General features: G+C 45.3%; 1 protein-coding gene across 2 annotated transcripts in view; it reads right to left on the reverse strand.

The window, feature by feature from the left end:
* CENPU (centromere protein U) overlaps positions 1–13,613 on the reverse strand; it is a 34,542-nt gene extending 20,929 nt beyond the window's left edge. The window contains exons 1-6 of one of the 2 annotated variants that reach the window (XM_025886312.2): positions 13,546–13,613; positions 10,450–10,498; positions 8,639–8,756; positions 5,680–5,785; positions 2,441–2,501; positions 1,735–1,977 (exon numbers count right to left, since the gene is read on the reverse strand). In XM_025886312.2, coding sequence (XP_025742097.1) covers positions 1,735–1,977; positions 2,441–2,501; positions 5,680–5,785; positions 8,639–8,756; positions 10,450–10,498; positions 13,546–13,586 — 618 coding nt within the window. In that variant the 5' untranslated portion in view covers positions 13,587–13,613. Of the gene's footprint in view, positions 1–1,725; positions 1,978–2,440; positions 2,502–5,679; positions 5,786–8,638; positions 8,757–10,449; positions 10,499–13,545 lie in introns of both variants that reach the window. The other variant, XM_025886311.2, reaches the window with a different exon arrangement.
* Positions 13,614–23,209: the final 9,596 nt, after the last annotated feature.

Below are 23,209 nucleotides of genomic sequence, written 5' to 3' on the forward strand. Positions count from 1 at the left end.
ATGTCAGGCTCCGTGCTGGGTGTGGAGTGTGCTTGGGATTCTCTCTCTCTCTCTCTCTCTCTCTCCCTGTGCACCGTCCCCTCCCCCACCCCCACCGTAAAGAAAGAGGGAGAGGGAGGGAGAGAAAGAGGAAGGGAGGAAGGAAGGTCATTTAGTGAGGCCCGTATGTAGTGAACGGTGCCCCTTAAGATATGTCCACGCCCATGAGTGTCATCAGAAGTATCCTTTATGAGAGAGGCAGAGGGGGGGAGACACACACAAAGGAGATGATGATGTGAAGATGGAAGACAGATACGGAAGTGATGTGACATCAGCTGAGGAATGCCAGAGCCACCACAACTGGAAGAAACAGAAGACAGAATACGCTTAACTGACTGGGCCATCCCGGTGCCCCTAATGTCCTGGTTTTAATCACTGCGCTTTGGTAATGTAAAAACTAAGAATTAGATGAAGCTGGGTAAAAAACATGTGGGAACTTCCTGAACTATTTTTGTAACTTTTAAGTGTAAAATTAAGAAAACAAAGAACAAAGCTACAAAATTCATGATGCAAAACTCCGGAGAACTAAAGAGAATCCACAAAATTGGGATATTCAAAACCACCTGAGGCGCCTGGGTGGCTCAGTCAGTTAAGCGTCTGCTTTCGGCTCAGGTCACGCTCCCAGGGTGCTCAGTGGGGAGTCTGCTTCTCCCTCTCTCTCCGCCCCTCTCTCTCTTACTGTCTCTCAAAAAATAAATAAGATCTTTAAAAACAAAACAAAACATCCAAAAACTCCACTTTGTAATCAAGTAGACTATTCCCCCCACCATAAAAAGACCGTAAGGAGACATAATATCAGAACATATGTCAGTCACCTTGACCTGAGAGCACATTCCCACCAATACCTCAAACAACTGCAAATTCAAGTTCCCATGGGATGTTCCCCAAGACAGACCAATAAGAGGCAAAACAACATGTATAATGTGCTTCTATTTGTGTAGAAAGGGGAAACTAAAAGAAGAAAAGAGGCCCATATTTGTTTACACAGGCAGAAGAAAACTGGAAGAACACATAAGAACCTACTTAGAATGTCACCTGGGTGTGTATTTACTGGGTGAGGAAGATGGAAAGTGGAACATGATGCAGCAGGAACATATTAAAACTTTTTTTGGACATGAGGAATGAATTATTCAAAGCATTAAACCAAATGAATAGAATGATATATTAAGAGCGTGACCAAAAGATAATAAATGTCAAGAATTTAAAACAGAGTGCTTATGACCCAGAAATCTTAGCCACTTTTTTCCTAAGGAAATGATCGAGGGTGTATACCAAGATTTAGCTAGAGAAAAATTCATGAGAGAACTTAAAAATGTTTTTGAATCGCAACCATTCGTTAGAGATTAACTACACTGCAGCACACTCATTAACGAAATGGCGTGCACTCATTAAGATGGTAGCCTAGAACACAAGTGCCCAGGCTGGTCCCACTCGGGGTGAGCAAAGTGCAGGAAAGGCGCTGAGGAGCCTAGACCAAGGAGCAGAGTGGCTCTTTTCGGGAGATGGGATTGATTGTAGGTGATTTTATTTTCCTTTCCAGACCTTCTGAATGTTCTCAAACATTTTTATAACAAAAATATGTAACTTATCTTTTTAAAGAAACAAAGGAAAGAGAGGAAATGCTTTATTTTCCTCAACTCTTTTTTTTTTTTTCCCCCTCCAGGGGGATGGCAGGCACTCTCTTACCTCTCTTACCGACTGATGTGGTTCTGTCACGGTCTCTTTTTCAACAACTGACTTGGCACTAAGGGGTCTGATTTTTTTAGGAGTGACCGACTCAGCCAGTTTCTCTGGAAGCTCCAAAGATGTACATGGTGTATCTGAAATAGGTTCGTGTGCTTGTATCCTTATTTTCTCTGCAGATTGAACTTTTCTTCTTATATCACCTTCTTCGGTGCTTTCAGATTCATCGCTAATGGGCTTGACTTTTCTTCCTGGCTATGGCAAGAAAGGAGCATTACTGGTTTAGAAAATACAAATGCTTTATCATCCTTACTGTAATAGCGGATAGCCCTAGTTAAGCCCCTCTTTCTCATTTCCCACCTTCCAGCTTGAACATAACAGGAAGATGGCAACGAGATTAGCAGGTAGGTGGGGAAACCCAGACTCGAGCTCCCAATAAACACTCCCCACAGTTCACTCTGCCTTTATAGATCCCGATCTAAACAGATGACATGAACGCTCTGAAAACCGACTAGGGACACAGAGATTTGAGGTCTCTATAAATAAAAGCACCTAAAATATGAAAACCTATTTCCCTTTTTACAATAAAAGTATCTTCTGAAATGTAACATTTTTTCTCTATGTAAAACGTGGTTACGGCACATTTTCTCTATTTGCATCCAATCGAAATAGGAAAGGAAATCTGTTGCAAGATAGAAGAGAGAACCCTCCTACGTACCTTTCTTGCACTCATCTCTACAGACATGTTTTCACCTGCTTCAATTTCGTAAGTGTCTGACCTGTACCGAAGAACAAACCGTCAGTATCTTGCACCTATTTTTTTTTCACGTCTTGTGTAAGTCACTCATCCAATATTAAAACAAGCTCACTTTCATGAGGAGATTTCCCACTTGTCCTGGGCGGGCTTGCCACCTTCCCAGAGTTATGGGTCATCTCCCACATCTTCCCATGCCCAGGCCACATCAGTTTATTCTTGGCGGGCAAGTAGGCGCCCAAATACTGCACCACCTTGTGGTCATGCCCCAGAACTGCACTTTCCCCCACGTTACCACTCCCGGGCACATACATGGCCCATCATTTGAAATAAAAGCTTATCCGCAGACACCAGCCCCATCATTAGGGGATATAAAAGGGAAGCCCTTCTTTTTCCCTTTGAAAAGGAAAAAAAAAAAAACCAACCCTAAATTTCCGATGAGAGATGAGAGTTCACTTTTCCACTCAATTCAACATTCATTTAACGCCAACTTGTACGCCATGCATTCAGAACGCAGGGGGCCCCCTGAAGGTGGCAGCATACCAGGGAGAGAAGACCGGCAGTTCAGAAAGATGGCACTGGAAGGTGTGGGGTGGGCGGGCCAGAGGGGAGAGAGCAGTTCTGGAAACGAGGGACAGCAGGCCCCCCCTGCTGCAGGAACGCGGCGAGAGGGACAGGTGGCCAGACCGTGGCAGGGGCATGGAGAAGACAAACGGGAACGGCCAGAGCAGAGAAGCTACCGGGAGTGACTCCCACGGGACAGCAGGGCAATTAATCTAGAGACTCTCAAAGCAGCTTGCTGTCACTGGGTGAGAGAGGAAAGGACTGAGCTTGGTTTTGCCTTTGTTGAATCCAAGGTGCCTGTGGGCGTCTAGGGACATATGGCCAATCTGCAGGACATGGAGGGCCCCGGAGAAAGGCTGGGCAGGACAGACAGACAGACTCGGGGCGCAGTGGCATCTGGGTAGCTAACACCATGAGAGTAACACGGGGGGGGGGGGGGGGGGGGGAGGAGAGAGCCGAGAGCAGCATCACCTGTGCACATAAATAGGGGAGAGGGGAAGGAGATCAAGGAACAAAGACCCTAACATCCCTGGTGAGGATCTGGGCCTAGAGGCTGATGCCTCCGTGAGTCCTGGGAAATTGCTCTCTCTCGTCCCTGCTGCCCCGACTCCCCTTCGTGTCCGTATAAATGGATCCAAGACCTAAATGGGAGACCTGAAACCATCAAAATCCTAGAGAACACAGGCAGTAACCTCTTTGACATTGGCCGTAGCAACTTCTTACTAGGTATCTCTCCTGAGGCAAGGGAAACAAAAGCAAGGGCCTTCATCAAGACAAAAAGCTTCTGCACAGCGAAGGAAACAACCAACAAAACTAAAAGGCAACCTACTGAGTGGGAGAAGACATTTGCAAATGACATATCTGATAAAGGGTTAGTATCCTAAATATATAAAAGGAACTTGCAAGGGGCGCTTGGGTGGCTCAGTCGGTTAAGGGTCTGCCTTCGGCTCAGGTCATGATCCCGGGGTCCTGGGATTGAGCCCCACATCGGGCTCCCTGCTCTGCGGGGAGCCTCTCCTCCCTCTCCCTCTGCCCCCCCAACCCTCCTGCTCACTTGCTCTCTCTCGCTCTCAAATAAATAAAATCTTTAAAAACTTTCATTTCTTAAAAAAAGAAACTTACAAAACTCAACACCCAAAAGGCACATAATCCAAATAAAAAACGGGCAGAAGACCTGAACAGACATTTCTCCAAAGAAGACATCCAAATGGCTAAGAGACACATGAAAAGATGCTCACCACCACTTACCATCAGGGAAATGCAAACCAAAACTACAATGAGATATCACCTTACACCTGTCAGAATGACTAAAATCAATGACACAAGAAACAACAGATGTTGGTGAGGATGTGGAGAAAGGGGAATCCTAATGCACTGTTGGTGGGAACGCAAACTGGGGCAGCCACTGTGGAAAACAGTATGGAGCTTCCTCAAAAAGTTAAACAGCAAATTGCACTACTGGGTATTTACCCAAAGAATACAAAAACACTAATTCAAAGGAATATATACATCCCGATGTTTATAGCAGCATTAGTTACAATAGCCAAATTGTGGAAACAGCCCAAGTGTCCAGCGACTGATGAATGGATAAAGTGGTATGTATATATATACAACAGGATGTTATTCAGCCAACAAAAAAAAAAATGAAATCTTGCCATTTGCAGTGACACGGATGGAGCTAGAGAGTATTACGCTAAGTGAAGTCAGTCAGAGAAAAACGAATACCATATGATTTCACTCATATGATATTTAAGAAACAAAACAAAGGAGCAAAGGGGGAAAAAAAAAAAAGAGCGGGAGCTAAACCAACTCTTAATTACAGAGAACAAACCGGTGGTTCCCAGAAGGGAGGAGGGTGGGGGTTGGGTGAAATAGGTGATGGGATTAAGCAGTGCACCTGTGATGAGAACCTGGCGATTTGAATTAAAATAAAAACTTTAGTATATGTGCTGCTCGAAATTAAAAAAAAAAAAAAAGCTTCTCCCTCCCTCCTTGTTTTACCTCAAAGCTAAAACCCCCTTCACAAGCATGTTTTCTAGAATAGTCTGTTGTCAATTATAATTACTTTGGGGCTTTTTAGATTAAATTGGACTTTTATAACTGAGGTAGAATTGACATATATTAGTTTCAGGTGTACAACGTGATCATTTGCTACTTGTACACACTGCAAAATGATCTCCCCAATAAGTCCAGTTAACATCTGTCACCATACAGAGCTACAAAATTTTTCTTGTGACAAGAACTGTTAAGATCTACCCTCTTATGGGTGTTATGCACAAACAATGAATCATGGAACACTACATCAAAGACTAATGATGTAATGTATGGTGATTAACATAACAATAAAAAATTAAAAAAAAAAATCTACCCTCTTAGCAACACAGTGTTAGCTACAGTCACCCTGCCGTAATACATCCCCAGGACTGTTTTCTAGGACTGGAAATATGTAACTATAATTAGTTACTGTAAGTAATGTTATTTTCTGAGATCAGGTTTTCATGTACCAGTTCTCTTGAGGAAAAACCGAAGTTGGCTCTGAGGCTCTTTAGAAAGCTTTAGTTTTATAAGCTTCTATCTTAGACAGCTTCTCAGAAATTCCATTGACCATGAATAAACAACTGCCTGAAATGTAACCGTACCTTTTCTCCACTTCTTTTCCTGGAGGAGTTGAGGGGATGGACGACCCGCAGTGTTTGGAGAATTCCTCTTCATCAGCATATATAGCAGTGCTATGTAAAGGAGGGTCTAGAAAAGATTATTAAAAAAAAAAAATGCCACTTTAGAAGTCTGGCAGCTTGGGCAGTGTCTACGCCCTTTACCAGGGCAAGCTCAGTCTGAACGACTCACCACCACACAGGTGACTTACTCCCCAAATGCTTTTGAGCTCACACCTCAACACTAAGAAATTTAAACCGTTTCACTAGTACATACGTGGACATTTATCAGTTATAACCTGTATTACTGTATTTACATACTATGTGGGAATTTTTTAATGAGCTAAAAGAAATCTAAATAGGAAGCGTGGCATTCTCTGTTCTCACCCGATGAAGCGTCACGGCTCTACGTGAGAGACCACTGCTGGGAAAGGCCCAGAAAGGACTCAGAGTAAAGGGGGGCATTCCTACCTGCTCAGGTCAATTGGCCTCAGCACGCCAGGCCAAGCTGCTGGCTGACAGGGGGAGCTTGGGGGTGGGTGGCGGCCAGGGATTGCTGCAGGGTGCCTGGTAAAAGCCAAGCAACCATTGCTTCATGCTCAAATTTTAGCACGGCGGTATAGATTTAAAAGACAGCTGTTCAAATAAACAGCTGCTTAAGTGATGAACATTATCAATGCATGATTTTAAAGTTAGTAGTATATTCTGTGTTGCCCTCAACCAAGGAAAGGGATTTATTTACAACTGCAAATAACAAAGAATAAAAGAAATAAACCAATCCCAAACCTCCATAGGTAACCAGTCATCCAAACTGGACTCTCACACAGAGAGATAACCCAATTTTAAAAAGATAAATAATCCGATTTAAAAATGGATATATGATCTGAATAGACAGCTCTTAAAAAGATACACAAGTGGCTAATAAGCACATAAAAGGATGTTCAAGATCATTAGCCACTGGGGAAATACAATTCAAAACCACAATGAGGTACCATTTTCCATCCACTGGGATGGCTATCATCAGAAAACACCCAAGTGAGAATGTGGAGAAACTAGAACCCTCACGGACTGCTAGTTGGAAATGTAACGTGAATGTTGCAGCCTCAGTGGAAAATGGCATAACAAGGCCTCAAAAACGTGAACACAGGATCCAGCAACCCTACGTCTGCATCTGTACCCTGAAATGAAAGCGGGGACTCAAACAGATGATCGTGCGTCCATGTTTACGGCAGCATTATTCACAGTCATCAAAACGTAGAAGCAACCCCAGTGTCCATGGACAGATGAATGGATATACACAGAGGATGGAATATGATTCAGTTTTCAAAAGGAAATTCAGACACGTGCTACAACACGGTCGGACTCTGAAGACATACTGCTAAGCAGAAAAAAAAAAGGCACGAAAGGAAAAATACTGTAGGAATCCTCTCATATGAAGTATCTAGAGTAGTCAAATTTCTAGAACCAACAAGTTGGGCTGGGAGGCGTGGGCAATGAGGAGCTGTTGTCTAGCGGGCTGACTTCCAGGTAGGGGCAAATGGGAAGGTTCTGGAGGTGGACAGTGAGGAGAGCTGCACAATGGCGTGAACGTGCTGATGTCACAGAACTGTACTCTTAAAAATGGTGAAAACGGTCAGTTTCACGGTCTGTAGAGGTTACCACACAAACACAATGAGATAGCGCTTCACGCTCCTGGCCAGAATCAGTCAGTGATAGCAAGGGCCGACCAAGCTGCAGGGAGACTGGGGCCTCGTGCATTGCTGGGTGGGGGCAGTTCCTCAAAACGGTGACGGGGCATGACCATGCGACTTAGCAGTTTCCCCCTCAGGTACAGACCCAAGAGAAAGGAAGGCACAGGTCCGTACAAAAACTTGTATATGAATGTTCACGGCAGGATAAACTCATACTGGGCCCACAGGGGAAACAACCCAGGCTCAGTCGGTTAAGTGTCCGACTTGTGATTTCGGCTCAGGTCATGATCTCAGGGTCTTGAGATCGAGCTCTGTGCTGGGTGTGGAGCCTGCTTAAGATTCTCTCTCGCCCTCTCCCTCTGCCCCCCCTCCTCTAAAAAATAATAAAAATTAAAAAAAAAATTATGGGGTTTCTTTTGGATTCAGATCTTTTACATTTAAATTTCCTTTAAATAAGTAATTAAAACATTTTAATAAAGCCATAACAAAAGATGTATTCTGGTAATGCTTATCTTATAAAACGTACAATATTCTTTTATTAACAAAAGACGAGACTAGAAGATATTGGAGACCAAATTAAAAATATGTCAGAGGGTACAGGTTTTCAAAATGGCCTTTAAACTTATTCCAGCAACAATGTCTGATCACTGCTGATCTCAATGCTGATCTCAAAGCACCTGGCACTTTCTGTTCAGTTTTGGCCTGTGGAGTGGCCAGTGAGGACACAGCCAGAAGCAGGCCCAGATGGACAACTCACATACTCCTGGTCAACTGGGTACCAGCCCTGTTTTCCTCACATTCCAAGGAACACAGGTGAAGCTCTCCCCGCCGGCTCTCCTGAAGGAACCTCTGACTCAGTGTATTAAGGAAAAGGGAAAATTACCCCTCTTCTCCTCCCTAAATTAAAGCCCCTTACTGAATGACTCTATTGGTGGTGTGGAGTGAGAAACACAGTTCATATTCTTCTTGTTACAGAGTACTGTAACGGGTAATCCTGACAGGACTGGCTTGTTGACAAATGCTACTAGAAGAGTTCCACCCTGATAAATGTTTAACAGAGTTTTTAGTTCCAACGTATCCAGAAGTGAGGAAAATTAACTCAAATTATCAAGTACTCCCCCAAACGCTATAGTCGTATGCAGACATCGGGTTTTTATACTTGAAGATATTTCCATATTTTTATCAGTAACTAGCCTAAAGTTTTTAGGATAAACTACTTTAAAATTTTTAGGATAAAGATTTAAAATACTAACCAAAGATTTCGTAAGGTTCTTCATCTTTCCCATTTTCACCCAGTCTGCCGATGCTGGAGATAACAGAATTATCAGGAAAATCAAATACATCAGTAGGCTTCTGCTTTGGGCCGGCTTTCTAAAAGTAGACAAAGTCAAAGTCATTGAATTGGCTCTACCAAACAGGAACAGGAATCAGCTTTGTAGCTGATTTATTTAGCAAGGACAATTCTGCTATTAGTGCCGCCTAATGAAATGATCCTTAACACGTGCTGCGGGGAGAGACACAGACTACTTTGACAAACTAAGGCAGGGACTGGAAAATTTTTCTATAAGGGACCAGAGAGCAAATATATTAAGCTCTGCATCTGTTGCAGCACTCAGCTGCTATTGACTGAAAGCAGAGAGCAACGATGCAGAAAGAATAAACATGGCTGTGTTGCAATAACACACTATTTACGAATACGGAAATTTGCATTTCAGATCATTTTCCCCTGTCATGAGATGTTCTTCTTTTGATTTTACTTCAACCTTTTAAAAATGTAAATATCATTCTTAGTCCAAAAAACAGGGGGCAGGCAAGATTTGGCCTATGGGTCATAGTTTGCCGACTCCTGATCTCGGGCGAGCTCTGGGCCCTCTCTCCAGAAATACGCCCATATATCTGAAAGTTCATAAGGATACGGGGTGGCGGGGGGACTCCCAACCAAAGGAGAGAGACAAAGGTTTATGGTTCCATATACTAACAAGCCCCATGAAGTCTCCTGCCCCAAATCCTCATGAATAGACCAAAACATACAGAAAATGAGAAAAGCTTCCATCATAACTCTGGAAAATGTGGAAGGGTGCCATTAACAGATGAGAAAGTATGAGAAAATTCCAGAAGATATAAAGAAGATGGAATAAACTGAACAACAAAAAACAAAACTTTCCCATTTATAGACCTTCCATCTCCCCTGAGGCAAACTGGCCTCCGGCATACAGCTGCCTTCAAGGGAAGAGGTCGGGAGAGCTGAGAAATCCTCCTCGGGCACTCCGGACTTCCGGCTAAGGCAGGCTGGGAGCGGGGCTGAAGAACCTGGAGAAACCCATGCCAGGTACGCTGGATGTTAGCCACCAAGGGCAGAGAGCTGAGAGAAATCCATCCATAGAACAAGCAAGCTAGGGCAGGGGTGGGAGCCCAGGGCTGAGCGCAACCTTTGCAGAGGTGTCCCAGGCCTTCCTGCAGGACAAGGAGGGGGTTAGGGCAGCAGGTGGAGAGAGAGCAGAGCTCACAAGACAGGAGGGCAGGGCAGAGAGCAGACAAAACCCCCGACTCCCTCCACCCTGAAAGCAACCACTCTCAGACGTCGTTAAGGTGGGTTTCCACTGCCAAGTGGATGAGCCATTGGAAAATAATATGAAATGAGCCATGGAGAGTGCTGAAGAAATATACCCACCTTTAACGTACATTTATTTTAAGACCCTGAAGAGAAACTATAATACGGACTAAATCAATAGCATGAAATCATAAACAATTGTGGGAAACAAATGGAGAAGTGCTTAAGTGAAAAAAGCAAAATACAGAGAGGTGTACACATTTTTATAGGATATCAATTATCCAACTGGGAAAAAAACAAAATGGAGGCCCAGAAAAAAAGATTCAAAATGTTAACAGTGGTTATTTCTTCCAATATACTGGCAAACGTGGGAGGAAAAGGAATATGCTTGTCGTCACAATAAAACACTGAGTTTACCCAGTGAAATCTATGAGATTTGAAGGTTCCCACGAAACGTGTTATTTCTTACCGTCAATTATGAGAGAATCACATTAAAATATGAAGATAACTTACATCTTTTGTGGAATGCGTTCTTCCTACAGTGTTCTTTGAAGATCTCACGCTATTAAACAGCAAAAACACAAACAGGAGGAAATATTTAAAATAACCGGGGAAGCACCCTAACTTGCAACCCTCTCTGAGCATTTTTTCTCCCCAAATTATATTCCTTGTGAGTTGCACGAATAGTGTGCACCCAGTGCAAGTCAGGTTCTGGCCAAATCATTTCAGAAAACAGAACCTGTATCTCACACATATTTTTTGCAGGTCAGATCATATCACCGGTGTATAAAGTCGCATCCCTCTCTCCCTCAGAGACACAGACACTCTTCATCCTGCTGTTATCCTCGGCCCTGAGGACAAGTCAACAGCAGCGACCAACCCTTTCTGCAGAACTGAGCAAAAGGGAGGTGCACTGGCATTTACAAAGCACCTGACACCTGTTGCACCCCGTGCCTGGTTCTTGCACATACATTTTCTCATTTGGCTCTCACAGTCCCATAAAGCAGAAGTGAAGCCCATGTTGCGGACGTCGATCCACCCGAAGCCCAGCACACAGCCAAGGAGAAGCCTGCGTTAAAACGTGCACCAGTTCAAATCCAGCTTCCTTCCTTCCGACCCTTCATGCCCCTCCACTGGGCATTAGGATAGAAGGATAAAGCTGTACATCTTCGAGCTTCAAGTAAACAAGATGTAAAAACAGGGACTAAAATACAAGCTGGAAATAAGAGTGGCAGGAAATATTAGCGCCAGCGAAGGTGTATCGAGTATCCTTTGTGCACCAGGCATTGTACTAGGGCACTGGGAATGCTCTGGGAAATTTCCATACTCAGCCCCTGACTTTATTTATTTAGTTTTTTAGGATTTTTATTTATTTATTTCACAGAGAGAGAGAGAGCACAAGTAGGCAGAGCAGCAGGCAGAGGGGGAGGGAGAAGCAGATTCTCCGCTGAGCAGGGAGCCCGATGCAGGGCCCGAGCCCAGGACCATGACCCGAGAGGAAGGCAGCGGCTTAACCGACCGAGCCACCCAGGCGCCCCAGTCCCTGACTTTACAACATGCGACGCAGACCCCCGTTTGTAGGTAGCAAAATCAGCTTAGTGTGTCTGAATCCATATTTGAGTAATGTTGTATTTGATATAATTTCAAACTTACAGAAAAATCACAAGTGTAAGAACATTCTGCATATCCTTCAGCCAGGGTCACCAACTGTTTACATTTTCTCATATGCTTTCTGTGTATATACGTAAACTAGAGACACCGTGCACTTTTACCCCTAAATAATTCAGTGTGTCTCTCCTAAGGAAGAGAGCATTATATCGCATCTTCACGGTACAATTTCCATAAGAAAATTAACACTGATATGATTATATAATCTACAGTCTATATCCAGATTTCATCCGTTGCCCCATCATGTCCTTTAAAAATGTTTTTCTGCGTTTTCAAAAAGGAAATACAAAAGAATATAAAATATAAGATTGCACTGGACATTGTATCTTCATAAACTTTCTGGTTCTACATGTGTGTAGTGCACATTTATGTACAGAGATGTAAAAATATCATTATTGTGAATCACAAACAAAAAAGGTGAACTCCTCAGAGCAGCGGTTTTGAAACTTCTGGCATCAGGATCACCTCTGGAGGGCTTCAAACCCGGATGGCTTGGCCCCACCCCTAGAGTTTCTGATTCAGTAAGCCCAGGATGGGATCTGAGATTTTGCATTTCTAACAAATGCAAGGAACCACACCTTAAGAACCTCTGCTCTACTGGATTCTCAGCTCCCAAGAAGAAGAGAGAACAGGTCTTCATTTTACGGCATTTACGATTCCAGGGTTTCAGAAAAGTGACTTATCAATGGTCATACAGCCAAGGAACAGAAACAGGACTAAAACCCACTGGCTCCTGCCTCCTCTGTGCTTAAGAAAAAGTCAGGTTTCCTCCTTACCTTAGGGTAGGAGCAAGGTGAGGTTTCTGAAAGACAGAAACCTCTGTGATACCATATGTAAGATTTTTGGTATATGTGCCCCAGTGCGCTTCAGGGGGAGGGGTGAACAGATTTCAGGAGTCTCAAAGGCAAGAATGTTACATGTATACACCCACCCCCCCCCACACACACATATGGAGAGAGAGGGTGAAAAAATGGGGAAGGGGAAGTGGGGGGAGAGAAACAAAAGCTACCTGGCCTATCAGAATAAGCTTAACTCTTTTGTCAGGTGATGTTCCGGCCCACATTCTTTCCTGATCCTCCCCTCCATCGGCAGAGGCTTCCGTTCTTCCCCACCAGCCACAGGAGTCTAGTCTGTTTATTCCACCCGCCTGCTCTAGCCTTTCCCCGCCCTATGCTCTGCTTGGCTCACCTTCCACAGTCAGCTCGCATCTAAAATGCCACCTCCTCCAGGCAGTCTTCCCACCGCCCTGGAGAACTCCTGGTTTTGTATGACCTTGTGTACCCACTGTGGCAAGCCGCGACCCCTTTAGCGCTCAAGACACCGCCAGTGGGCCAGACGTCCACGAATCCATTAAAAATAACATTTTGGCGAGAGGTTTGGCAGCCTATATTTAAATGCACGCCCTTTTTGATAAACAAACAAAAACCAAGTGCTTGACCCATCCCGGAGCGCCCCTTTTAAAAAATAACAAGCGGCAGCTTGGTCTCCCGGCTGGAGATCTGGTCTGTGTTACAAAACCACCAGGGTCTTGAAAATAAGAATACTGACGACCAGCCGGAGTGCAAACGTTTCTAGAACGTAATGTGTGGCAAGCAGGAGGCACTCGATGCGTTATTTGCTGGATATTTTGTTTCAAAATATTTTGAGTCTACTTTAGACTACACCCGCCCACGCAAAGCTAGCATTAGCAAACGTTCTTTTCCACCCTCCAGGCACAGGGTTCAGCTGCTAACTCCTTTAAATCTTGCGGCAACCCTATGTAGTCGGGACAATTATTCCCATTTTGCAGGCGGAAACCGCGGGCCTGAGCGAATTCCACAGTGGCAGAGCCAGGGAGCGTCGCTGCGCAGCACGAACAGCTCCGAGAGGCACAAACACTGCACTAGAGGAAGGAGATAAAGCCTGTCCCCAGCCCGCGTACCCCCGGGCTGCACAACTTACCCGCCCCGACCCGGGCACCGCACCCGCCGCGGCGGGGCCATCCGAACCTACCGCTCTCCCCGCAGTCTGAGCCCGGAAAGCTCCCGCCAAACCCCGCGCCGCTCCGTGCAGCCAATCAGGGCCGAGCACGCTCGCCTGCCCCCCAAGCCCCTCCCCGGACCTTGAGCGCCAGCGGGCCCGGGGCTCCTCCCCGTCCTGGAGCGCGAGAGAAAACCCGGCCTGGAGTTCTGGGAAAGCTGGAGTCCACGCCTTACAACCAATTGCTGATGGTCTCTGAGACGGCAGCAGTTTGCCGGGCTTTTCCTCCCACCCGCGCGCCGCGCCAGTTTGCCAAAGCTCCGCAGTTCCTCAGCCGCGTGGGCCCGCCCACGGGGCGGGGAAAGGGAGGAGCCGGAGCTGAAAAGAGGTGGTGCGGTCGCTCTGTGGACCCGATCCAAAGCTCCTTAGGGCTTCGGCTTAGAACGATGCATCGCAAAAGGGCAGGTTTTGACTCCGCTGCTGCCCTCGACCAGCTGTGTGAGCTGCGCGTGTTATTTTACCTATATTCCAGTGTGCTCATTGCAAATGGGGAGGGCCCCTTCTGGAGCTAATATTCTCCTATTCTTTTCTTTGCTTAAAAATGTATTGTCCTGCAAATCAACGTTGGGCCCTAACCACACCGTAAATAAAAATGTACTTAAAATGGATCAAAGACCTAACCTTGAAAACTATACAACTCCTAGACGAAAACAGGCAAAAAGTTCATGACATTGAATTTGGCGATGATTTCTTGGATATGAGGCCAAAAGCACAGTTCGGGATGATGAAAAAGTTCTGCAGATGGGTAGAGTGGTTGGTTGCCTAACCTGAATGTACTGAAGTAGTGCCGCTCAAGTGTCGAGTTAAAACTGATTAAAATGCTACATTTCATGTAATGTATATTTTATCACAATAAAAAGTTACAACGTATTTCATGCACACAAAAGAATAGAATATATATAATGTACGGATAAAAAGGAACACCCATGGGGCGCCTGGGTGGTTTAGTCAGTTAAGCATCGGGCTGGTGATTTAAGGCTCAGGTCATGATCTCAGGGTCATGAGATCCAATCCTCCCCACCCCCCACTAACGTGGGCTCTGTGCTGGGCATGGGGTCCGCTTAAGATTCTCTCTCTACCGGGTGCCTGGGTGGCTCAGTCGGTTGGGCTCTGCATTCGGCTGGGGTCCTGATCCCAGGATCTTGGGATTGAGTCCCGCGTTGGGCTCCCTGCTCTGCGGGGCATCTACTTCTCTCTATGCCCTCCCTCCCCACTCCCTCTCAAAAAAAAAAAAAAAAAAAGCACCCATGTACTCACCACTGGATTAGAAAATAAACCATTATCCCCCCCCCCAAGCAATAACCACTCTTCTGACTTGTGGTCAGACCCACAAACACAAGACTTAGAAAACTTTTCCCAGAAAATGGAGCTACCTTGATAAATCCCTAAATAATGTATGAATTACTGTATTGTTCTAAACTTTATATAAATGATATTTGGTGTGTATTCTGCAAGTGCTCTTAATCAAAGCTATGATTTTTAGATTTAGCCACATCAGTACATGTACCTGTAGATCATTTTTTTTCATTGTCTTTGGAATGCTTTAAGTAAATATTCCACATTTTATTTCTCCATTCCCCTGTGTATGGCTACATCAGTTGTCTTCAGTCTTTTTGCTCTTACCAACAATGCAGTGCTAAACATTCTTGTGTCTCACATGACATATGTCTGAGACTCAGTAGTAATATTATCATTTCATAGGACAATGACATTTTCAGCTCTCCATGGTAATGTCAATTTTTATACCCTGTTTGGTAGACTACAATTTAAACCCCCCATCAGCAGTATATAAAAGTCCCCTTGGCTCTGTATACTTTTCAACACTTAGAGCTTTCAAGAGTTTTACATTTTTACCTAACTAGTGAGCTGAAATGCTATCCTATTATGTATTTAATTTGCATTTTCCTTAAGTCCATCACCTTTTCATTGTTTATAGGTCCTTCCTGATTCCTCCTTAGTGAAATAACCCCACCCAGGAATTACTTGGGCAATTACCAATGAAGAGTAAAATACCTTTGAGGAATTGAAAGTACCTCCCGGCTGATGGGTAGAAATAGGGTCCCTGGAGCCACAGAAATCTGTGGATTTCCTATCCACCCTTAAGAGAGTGGGTAGGTAGTTCCATTTTCTGGGAAAAGGGTTGTAGGTCTTGTGCTTGTGGGTCTGAAAACAAAACAAAACAAAACAAAAAACAAAACAAAACTGCCCAACTGTCAAGACAGGAAGAGGTTCAGCACTCTGGATGAAATAAAAACTCAACCCAAGTAGGGTTTAAAAAATAAAAGGAATTTATGAGCTTATGTCCAGAGGTAGAATGGCTTTCAAGCACAGTTTGACCTAGAGGTTTGACAAGCCATCAGGACTCTGAATCCATTTTCTTGCCCTCCTTGTACATCAGCCTTTTCCTCAGGCTGGGTACTATCATCACCGTCATCATCACCATCATCATCATCATCACCATCATCACCACCACGATCATCACCCTCATCATCACCATCATCATCCTCATCATCACCATCATCATCGCCGTCATCATCGCCATCATCACCATCATCATCGCCATCATCATCGCCATCAATCAACATCATCACCATCATCATCGCCATCATCACCGCCATCATCACCGCCATCATCATGGCCATCATCATCGCCATCATCATCATCATCATCATCACCATCATCATCATCATCTTCATCATCATCATCATTGCTTGGACTTATTGAGCATTTACTATGATCCAGGCATTGTTCTAAGTGTTTAGTACTTATTAAACCATTTAAACCTCTCAATAACCCTATGTGGTAAATACTCTAATCCCACTTTACAGATGAGGAAACAGAAGAACAGCCCCATAGGTGGTAAGTGGTGGTGCCTGCATTAGATCTTAGGATTCAGGCCCAGAGCTGGCACCTGGTAGCTGTTCCAAGTCTCACATCTGAACTCCACCGTTCAAAAAAAGGGCATAGCCATGTCCAGCATTCCTAGAAAAAGCCCTAAGCTTTACTCAAACTGGTCCAGCTTTGGTGACATACCTACCTGGGTGAGTCAGGGTTCTCCAGGGAAACAGAACCAATTATCTCACACAATCAATTATAGAGGCTGGCGAGTCTGAAATGAGAGGGCAGGCCAGCAGCCTAGAAATTCAGGTAAGAGTTGATATTGCAGCCTTAAGTCTGAGTTCTGCAAGGCAGCAGGCTGGAAACTCAGGGAGAATTTTTAGGCTGTAGTCTTGAAGCAGAATATTTTTTTATCATGGGCAAAACCCCAGTCTTTGCTCTTAAGGCCTTCAACTGGTTGGGTGAGGCCCACCCACAGCATGGAGAATAATCTGCTGTACTCAAAGTCTGCTAATTTAAAGATTAATCACATCTAGGGGTGCCTGGGTGGCTCAGTCGTTAAGCATCTGCCTTCGGCTCGGGTCATGAGCTCAGGGTCCTGGGATCGAGCCCCGCATCGGGCTCCCTGCTCAGCGGGAAGCCTGCTTCTCCCTCTCCTGCTCCCCCTGCTTGTGTTCCCTCTCTCGCTGTCTCTCTCTCTCTCTCTCTCTCTGTCAAATAAATAAATAAAATCTTAAAAAAAAAGAAAGATTAATCACATCTAAAAAATACCTTCACAGCAACATCTAGACTGGTGTTTGGCCAAACACCTGACCCCTGAACCAATTCCTGTGGCCAAAGAACTGGAATAGCATCCAGGAAGCCCATGGATTCCTACTAGAATGGCAGTGGTGGATGGGGGTTGGAAAGTGAGAAAGTGGGAAATGGATGCTGTAGATACAGGCAACCGAAGTCCTCTGCAGAAACTTGCCCAAGCCCATAGAGCTAGTCATAGGGAAGGCAGGATTCCAACCTAGGTGTTCTAACACCAAGCTCACATTTTTTCCTCTCATGCTGCCTTCTCAGTTAAACTGTTAGCTTAGAGCAGAGATTCTCAAATTGGGTGAGGGAAGGGGAGAGGAAAGGGGGCACATTCCAGGATCTCTGGGGCGTGCGGAGTATGATAAAACAGTACTACCGTGACACAGAGAAGACTCTCAGTTGCTCTGGTCAGAGGGTGGGTGGGAGGGGCACCTGGGTGGCTCAGTCGGTTGGGCGTCTGCCTTCGGCTCAGGTCATGATCCTGGGGTCCTGGGATCGAGCCCCAAGTTGGGCTCCTTGCTCAGCGGGGAGCCTGCTTCTCCCTTTGCCTGCAGCTCCCTCTGCTTATGAGCTCTCTCTCTCTCACAAATAAGTAAAATCTTTAAAAAAAAAAAAAAGGGTGGGTGGGAGCCTTGCCTAAGAATTTAGTGTCGAATGGCAATTTCCAAGCTTCTGTGGTTTATTTGTACTTCTGGGGTGAAGACCAGAACTTTCATGAGCGTCTGAACGTGGAAAGCCAAGTGTAGAGCCCAGTCTGGGTGGGAGAAGGCGAACACCAAGGCTCATCATAAGACAGTGAGAGAAACGTGGGGGCTGGGGGCTGGGAGTTAGCAGCTGGAGAGGGGAGAAGGGTCGGTCAAGCGAAGAGGAGAAGCCCAGCAGATCAGCAAAGCTGCAGTCAAGGGCAGATCCGGTCTCTGGGAAACTCTTTAAGGAAGCCATGGCCCATATTTCTATTTTCAGAGGGTCCCTGTGTTGTGTGCACTCTCTCCATCACCGTTAACCTTTTGTGCATGTTTGTTAAACTCAACAACCTTGTCTCGGTGTACATAGGGAAGTTGTGAAGGATTAGGGCCAGGGGCCAGGACGGGGTGAAGCATGGGTGTTGCAAGGGGGCTGAACACGCAGGAGTGGAGGGAGCAGGGTCCCGACCCCTGCAGGCAGCCTGGGACAATGTGAGCAACCAGAAGAGGAAAGGTGATGGCAGAAAAGCTGGAGGACATCTTCATAGGTGGGTGGGTAGGTGGGCGGGGGCCCTGGGTAATAGAACATACTTTCATGTTTGGAAAATGAAAAAAAAAAACACAAAACCCCCACAATTATTGCTTTTACAACACACATGCAGAAAATAAAGAACCACAAAGCACCCTGGACGCTGGGATGAATGGAGTGGCTGGACATGAACACTCCCCTGTGGAAATACATCTTCCATGTGGATTGGGTTGATATACATATTAGTTTTAGGTTTTAGAATTCTTAGTTTGATTTTTAAATAAGAATATAAATGAGAATATTATTATGTATCTTACAGGTTTATCATGAAAATAACAGGTAAAGAATATGGCATCTACATACATAAATTGCACATATATATACATATACCTATAAAATATCCATTTGTAATTTATTTTGTAAGAATACAAATTTTTGCCGGGAGTTTTAGGAATTGCTTTGGTTTTTTGTTTTTGTTTTTGTTTTTTAATTTAAATTCAAGTTAGTTAACATATAGCAATTGCACTACTAGGTATTTATCCAAAGGATACAAAAATACCGATTCAAAGGGGCACATGCATCCCAATGTTTATAGCAGCAATGTCCACAGTAGCCAAAATATGCAAAAAGCTCAGATGCCCATTCGCAGATGAACGGATAAAGATGATGTGGTATATATATACAATGGAATATTACGCGGCCATCAAAAGGAATGAAATCTTGCCATTTGCAATGACGTGGGTGGATGGAACTAGAAGGTATTATACTAAGCGAGATAAGTCAGAGAAAGAAAAATACCATATGATTTCACTCATATGTGGAATTTAAGAAACAAAACAGATGAACACAGGGGAAGGGAAGAAAACATAAAATAAGATAAAAACAGAGAGGGAAGCAAACCATAAGAGACTCTTAACTCAAGGGAACAAACTGAGGGTTGTTGGAGGGAGGGGTGGAGGAACGGGGTAACTGGCTGATGAGCATTAAGGAGGGCACTGGATGTTATATGCAACTGATAAATCACTGAACTCTACCTGGAACCTAATAATGTACTACATGTTAATTAACTTGAATTTAAATTAAAAAAAAAAATCCAGAGCAATCTTGGAACAATTCCTAAAACTCCTGGCAAAAATCTGCATTCTTACAAAATAAATTACAAATGGATATCTCACTTCTGGCATAAACAGCAACAACAACAAAAACAAACAAAAAACCCCACAACAACTTATCATTTATTGGGCCTCTGCTTTTTTTTCAAGTGAACTTTTCTGTAGAACTTTCTGTACAGAGCCGCAGCCACCAGAGGGCAGACAAAGACTGGTCCTGGAGGTTTGAAAATGTAATTGGAGAGCTTGCATTTTCAGATGTTGATAAGAAAAAAAAAACAGATGAACACAGGGGAAGGGAAGGGAAAATAAAATAAGATAAAAACAGAGAGGGAGACAAACCATAAGAGACTCTTAACTCTAGGAAACAAACAGGGTTGCAGAGGGGAGGTGGGTGGGAGGGATGGGGTAACTGGCTGATGGGCATTAAGGAGGGCACGTGACGGAATGAGCACTGGCTGTTATATGCAACTGATGAATCACTAAATTCTACCCCTGAAACTAATAATACACTATATGTTAACTACATTGAATTTAAATAAAAAATTTTTTAAAAATTAGAAACAAAAAGAAGCCTGTTCAAGATCAGTAACACTTTTTTTTTTTTTTTTTTTTTTTTTTTTGGAGAGAGTGTGAGAGAACGGGGGCAAAAATGAGAGTGGGGGAGGGGGAGAGGGAATCGATCCCGGGACCCCAGCATCATGACCTGAGCCGAAGGCAGATGCTCAACCGACTGAGCCACCCAGGTGCCCCAAGACTATGTAGCTTAACTACCTGTTGCTCAACTCATTTTTCCTGGCCCTGCTGTCATCTGTCAACCTCATTCCTGCAAGTTTCCCTGAAGGCAAAGGGCGTGATTTTTCTATTATGGAAAAGAAAATACAGAAAATAATTTCAAATTTTCCTTCTGTGTTTTTAAACTTCCTGCAGCACCTACTAATTCCTGGGTGCACAGGAATAACCCATGAAACCTGGCCATTCTCTTTGGGAAGAAACTCAAGTCGTTATCTGTTTTAAACAGACCAACTGCTCCACATCTGTGACCATGATGCTGGGAAATTAACCGAAAACGTCCCAGGAGGGTAAGGCTGGGGCGAGGGAGGAGGTCTCGAGACCTCCGCTTGGATGTTCCCTTTCAGAAAAAGAGGAAATTAAAGAAACCCAGAAAGGAAGTTTTATTCGGTGTACTTTAAAGTCGGAAGGCCGAGAAAGGTTTTTCCGTTGTGGCAAACTGCAATGACCTCAGATCCCTCCGTGTGCGTCCCAAGCTCGCTGGCATTTCCCTGGCCCTGGTCCTCCACTGCTGGACTTATTTGCTCTGCCACCAGGATCCTACTTTTTCCAGACCTAACTGGCACCGCTCCTAGCCAAGCTGAGATCACATGGCTAATAGGTCTGACCACTGCATCAGGACCTGCCATGTCACATGTTTCGGATTCCATTCCCGGCTCCCTACAGGGCTGGGTCTGGTGCAGGAGCCCTGGCAGGAGCATTCTAGCAAAATCCAGGGTTTCTCCGGCCGAGCAATCGCTGACTCCGACCTGCAGGGGAATTCGTTTTATAACTCAAATTTGTAAAAGGGACACGGGAGCGCGTAAGTGGAGAAAGAGAAACGAAAAGAACACCCCACAGGAAGAGATTTTCGTAAGAAAATAAGAGACATAAAATTTCTGCAGTAGAAATCTGTCTCCATGATTCGCTCTCAAGCTGTGGTCAAAAAAAAAAAAAAAAGTTTCTGAAAACAGTTTTCATCCTTGTAATGACCTTGCTCACTCTGACATGACTTTTGGGTGGTCTGACAGCACACAGGTGCGCAGCTGACTTTGTTCCCAGAGCTCAAGGCAGCTAGTTCCCTTACCTCAGGGATCTTTTTCTGCTCAGCCAAGAAAGAAACAGTAAAAGAGTCAAGGTGCCATCAGCCAGCCAACCTCAGGTCAGACGGGCTGCCCTCTCAAACCCCCAGGTGACACAAAAACCTTCTTTCTGGAACCTTCTGTAGGAGTAAACAACTCCCCTCATCCCACCCACCACCCTCTGGCTGCCGCCCTGTGTCTCACAAGCCACCTCTTTAACCTTGTCACTTGGCATAAAGAAAATCATTACCGGCTACCCTACCCCTTCACCTGACACCACTGCCAGGACACAAACATGCCTGACTTTTTATTTCCTGGGCTTGGAGAATAGGAGAAGACTTTCTAGAGGAAGTGGCATCGACAATCGAGTTGGAATAAAGGGATAGCAGCCAGCTAGGCCAGGGTAGGAGAGGGCTCTGGGGAGAGGGCATATGCAAAGGCCCAGTAGTGAGCAAGAGTGGGTTGCATTCTGGGAGTTCGAATACGTTCAGTGTGGCTGGAACAGAGTTGGGGTGGTGGCAAAAGATGAGGCTAGAGACACAAGCAGGGGTTCCCCAGCTCCTTGCTCCTCAAAGTGTCATACCCAGACCAGCAGCACTGGCATCCCCTGAGGAGCCTATTCAAAATGTACAATTTCAGGCCCAATTCCAAATTTACTGAATCCAAATCTACATTTTAAGATCCCCAGGGGATCTGATGCACAACAAAGTCCGAAAAGCCCCCCTCTAAGTATATTAAGCAGTTCAGACTTGGGAGCAACCGGAACTTTCTGAATGATAACACAGGGGAATCACATGATAAGACTTGTGATTTAGAAAATTCATCCTTGGTGCAAAGTGGAGGAAGAGAGGGTGAGTGAGTAGAGACCCACAGAGAGATACGGAGGCCAGTTAAGAGGCTGGTGCAGTTGTCCCAGCGAGAGTCGGCTGCCATCCTGCCTGGGCAGTAGGGATGGCAGGGGGGGAGTGGACACAGCCAATAATAGGCAACGGGAGAGCGCATCCGCAAGGTGGTGGCGGTGGGCGGAATTCCTCTCAGGTGCAGGGCCCACGGCCCACCCACCCGGGTGGGGCCAGGGAGCTGGCGGGAGCTCAGCAGGGCGGGGAAGGCAGTATCAGTGGGTGTGGGAAAGCGCAGGACTCTTAAGGGAGAGTCCCTCTATGTCTGCACACGTTGCTTAAAGTAGAATGTGAGCAAACCGGTTTCACGCATGCTTCACACGTGTCCCATTCGGGCCTGGTGCTTGGGTAACCCCCTGTGGCAGGGCCCCCCCCCCCCCCCCCCCCGCCGGTTGTCACTCCCATGACTCACCCTCCGATTTTAACTGGCCACATGCAAAGCAGGAAAGACTGCCCAGAGTTCCCGGGGGGTGGGGGGTGGGGGGCGGGGGTGGGGTGAACCAGTAGCCTTAGCATTGAGCAAGGACAATTTCTGTAAGGGAAATTTGACAGGCAAGACCATTCCCCATTCCCCCATTAAAAATCGCAACACAAGCGAGTGGCTAAGAACTTACATTTAACATGTATTGGTGAAAAACCCCTGCTTCTGGCCAAGAACAGTCCATCTCTGTAGCTTTAGGAATGCTACTGAGGAGCAGAAGTCATCCAGCAAGACTTCGAGCATGTTTGCAAGTCCACGGTGTGAAGGAGTTAAAAGTCAAAAAGGAAAAATGTGGGTTTCTTTTTATGCCAAGTAGGAGGCTCATGCTAACCTGCAACTGCCTTCCTCAGCTCCGGGCGCTGAGGCCGCTCCAGCGGGAAGGATGGAGGAACA

This window comes from Callorhinus ursinus, unplaced genomic scaffold (genome assembly GCF_003265705.2).
Source record: "Callorhinus ursinus isolate GAN/ISIS: 27379988/994484 unplaced genomic scaffold, GSC_fseal_2.0 scaffold17, whole genome shotgun sequence".
NCBI lineage: Eukaryota > Metazoa > Chordata > Mammalia > Carnivora > Otariidae > Callorhinus > Callorhinus ursinus.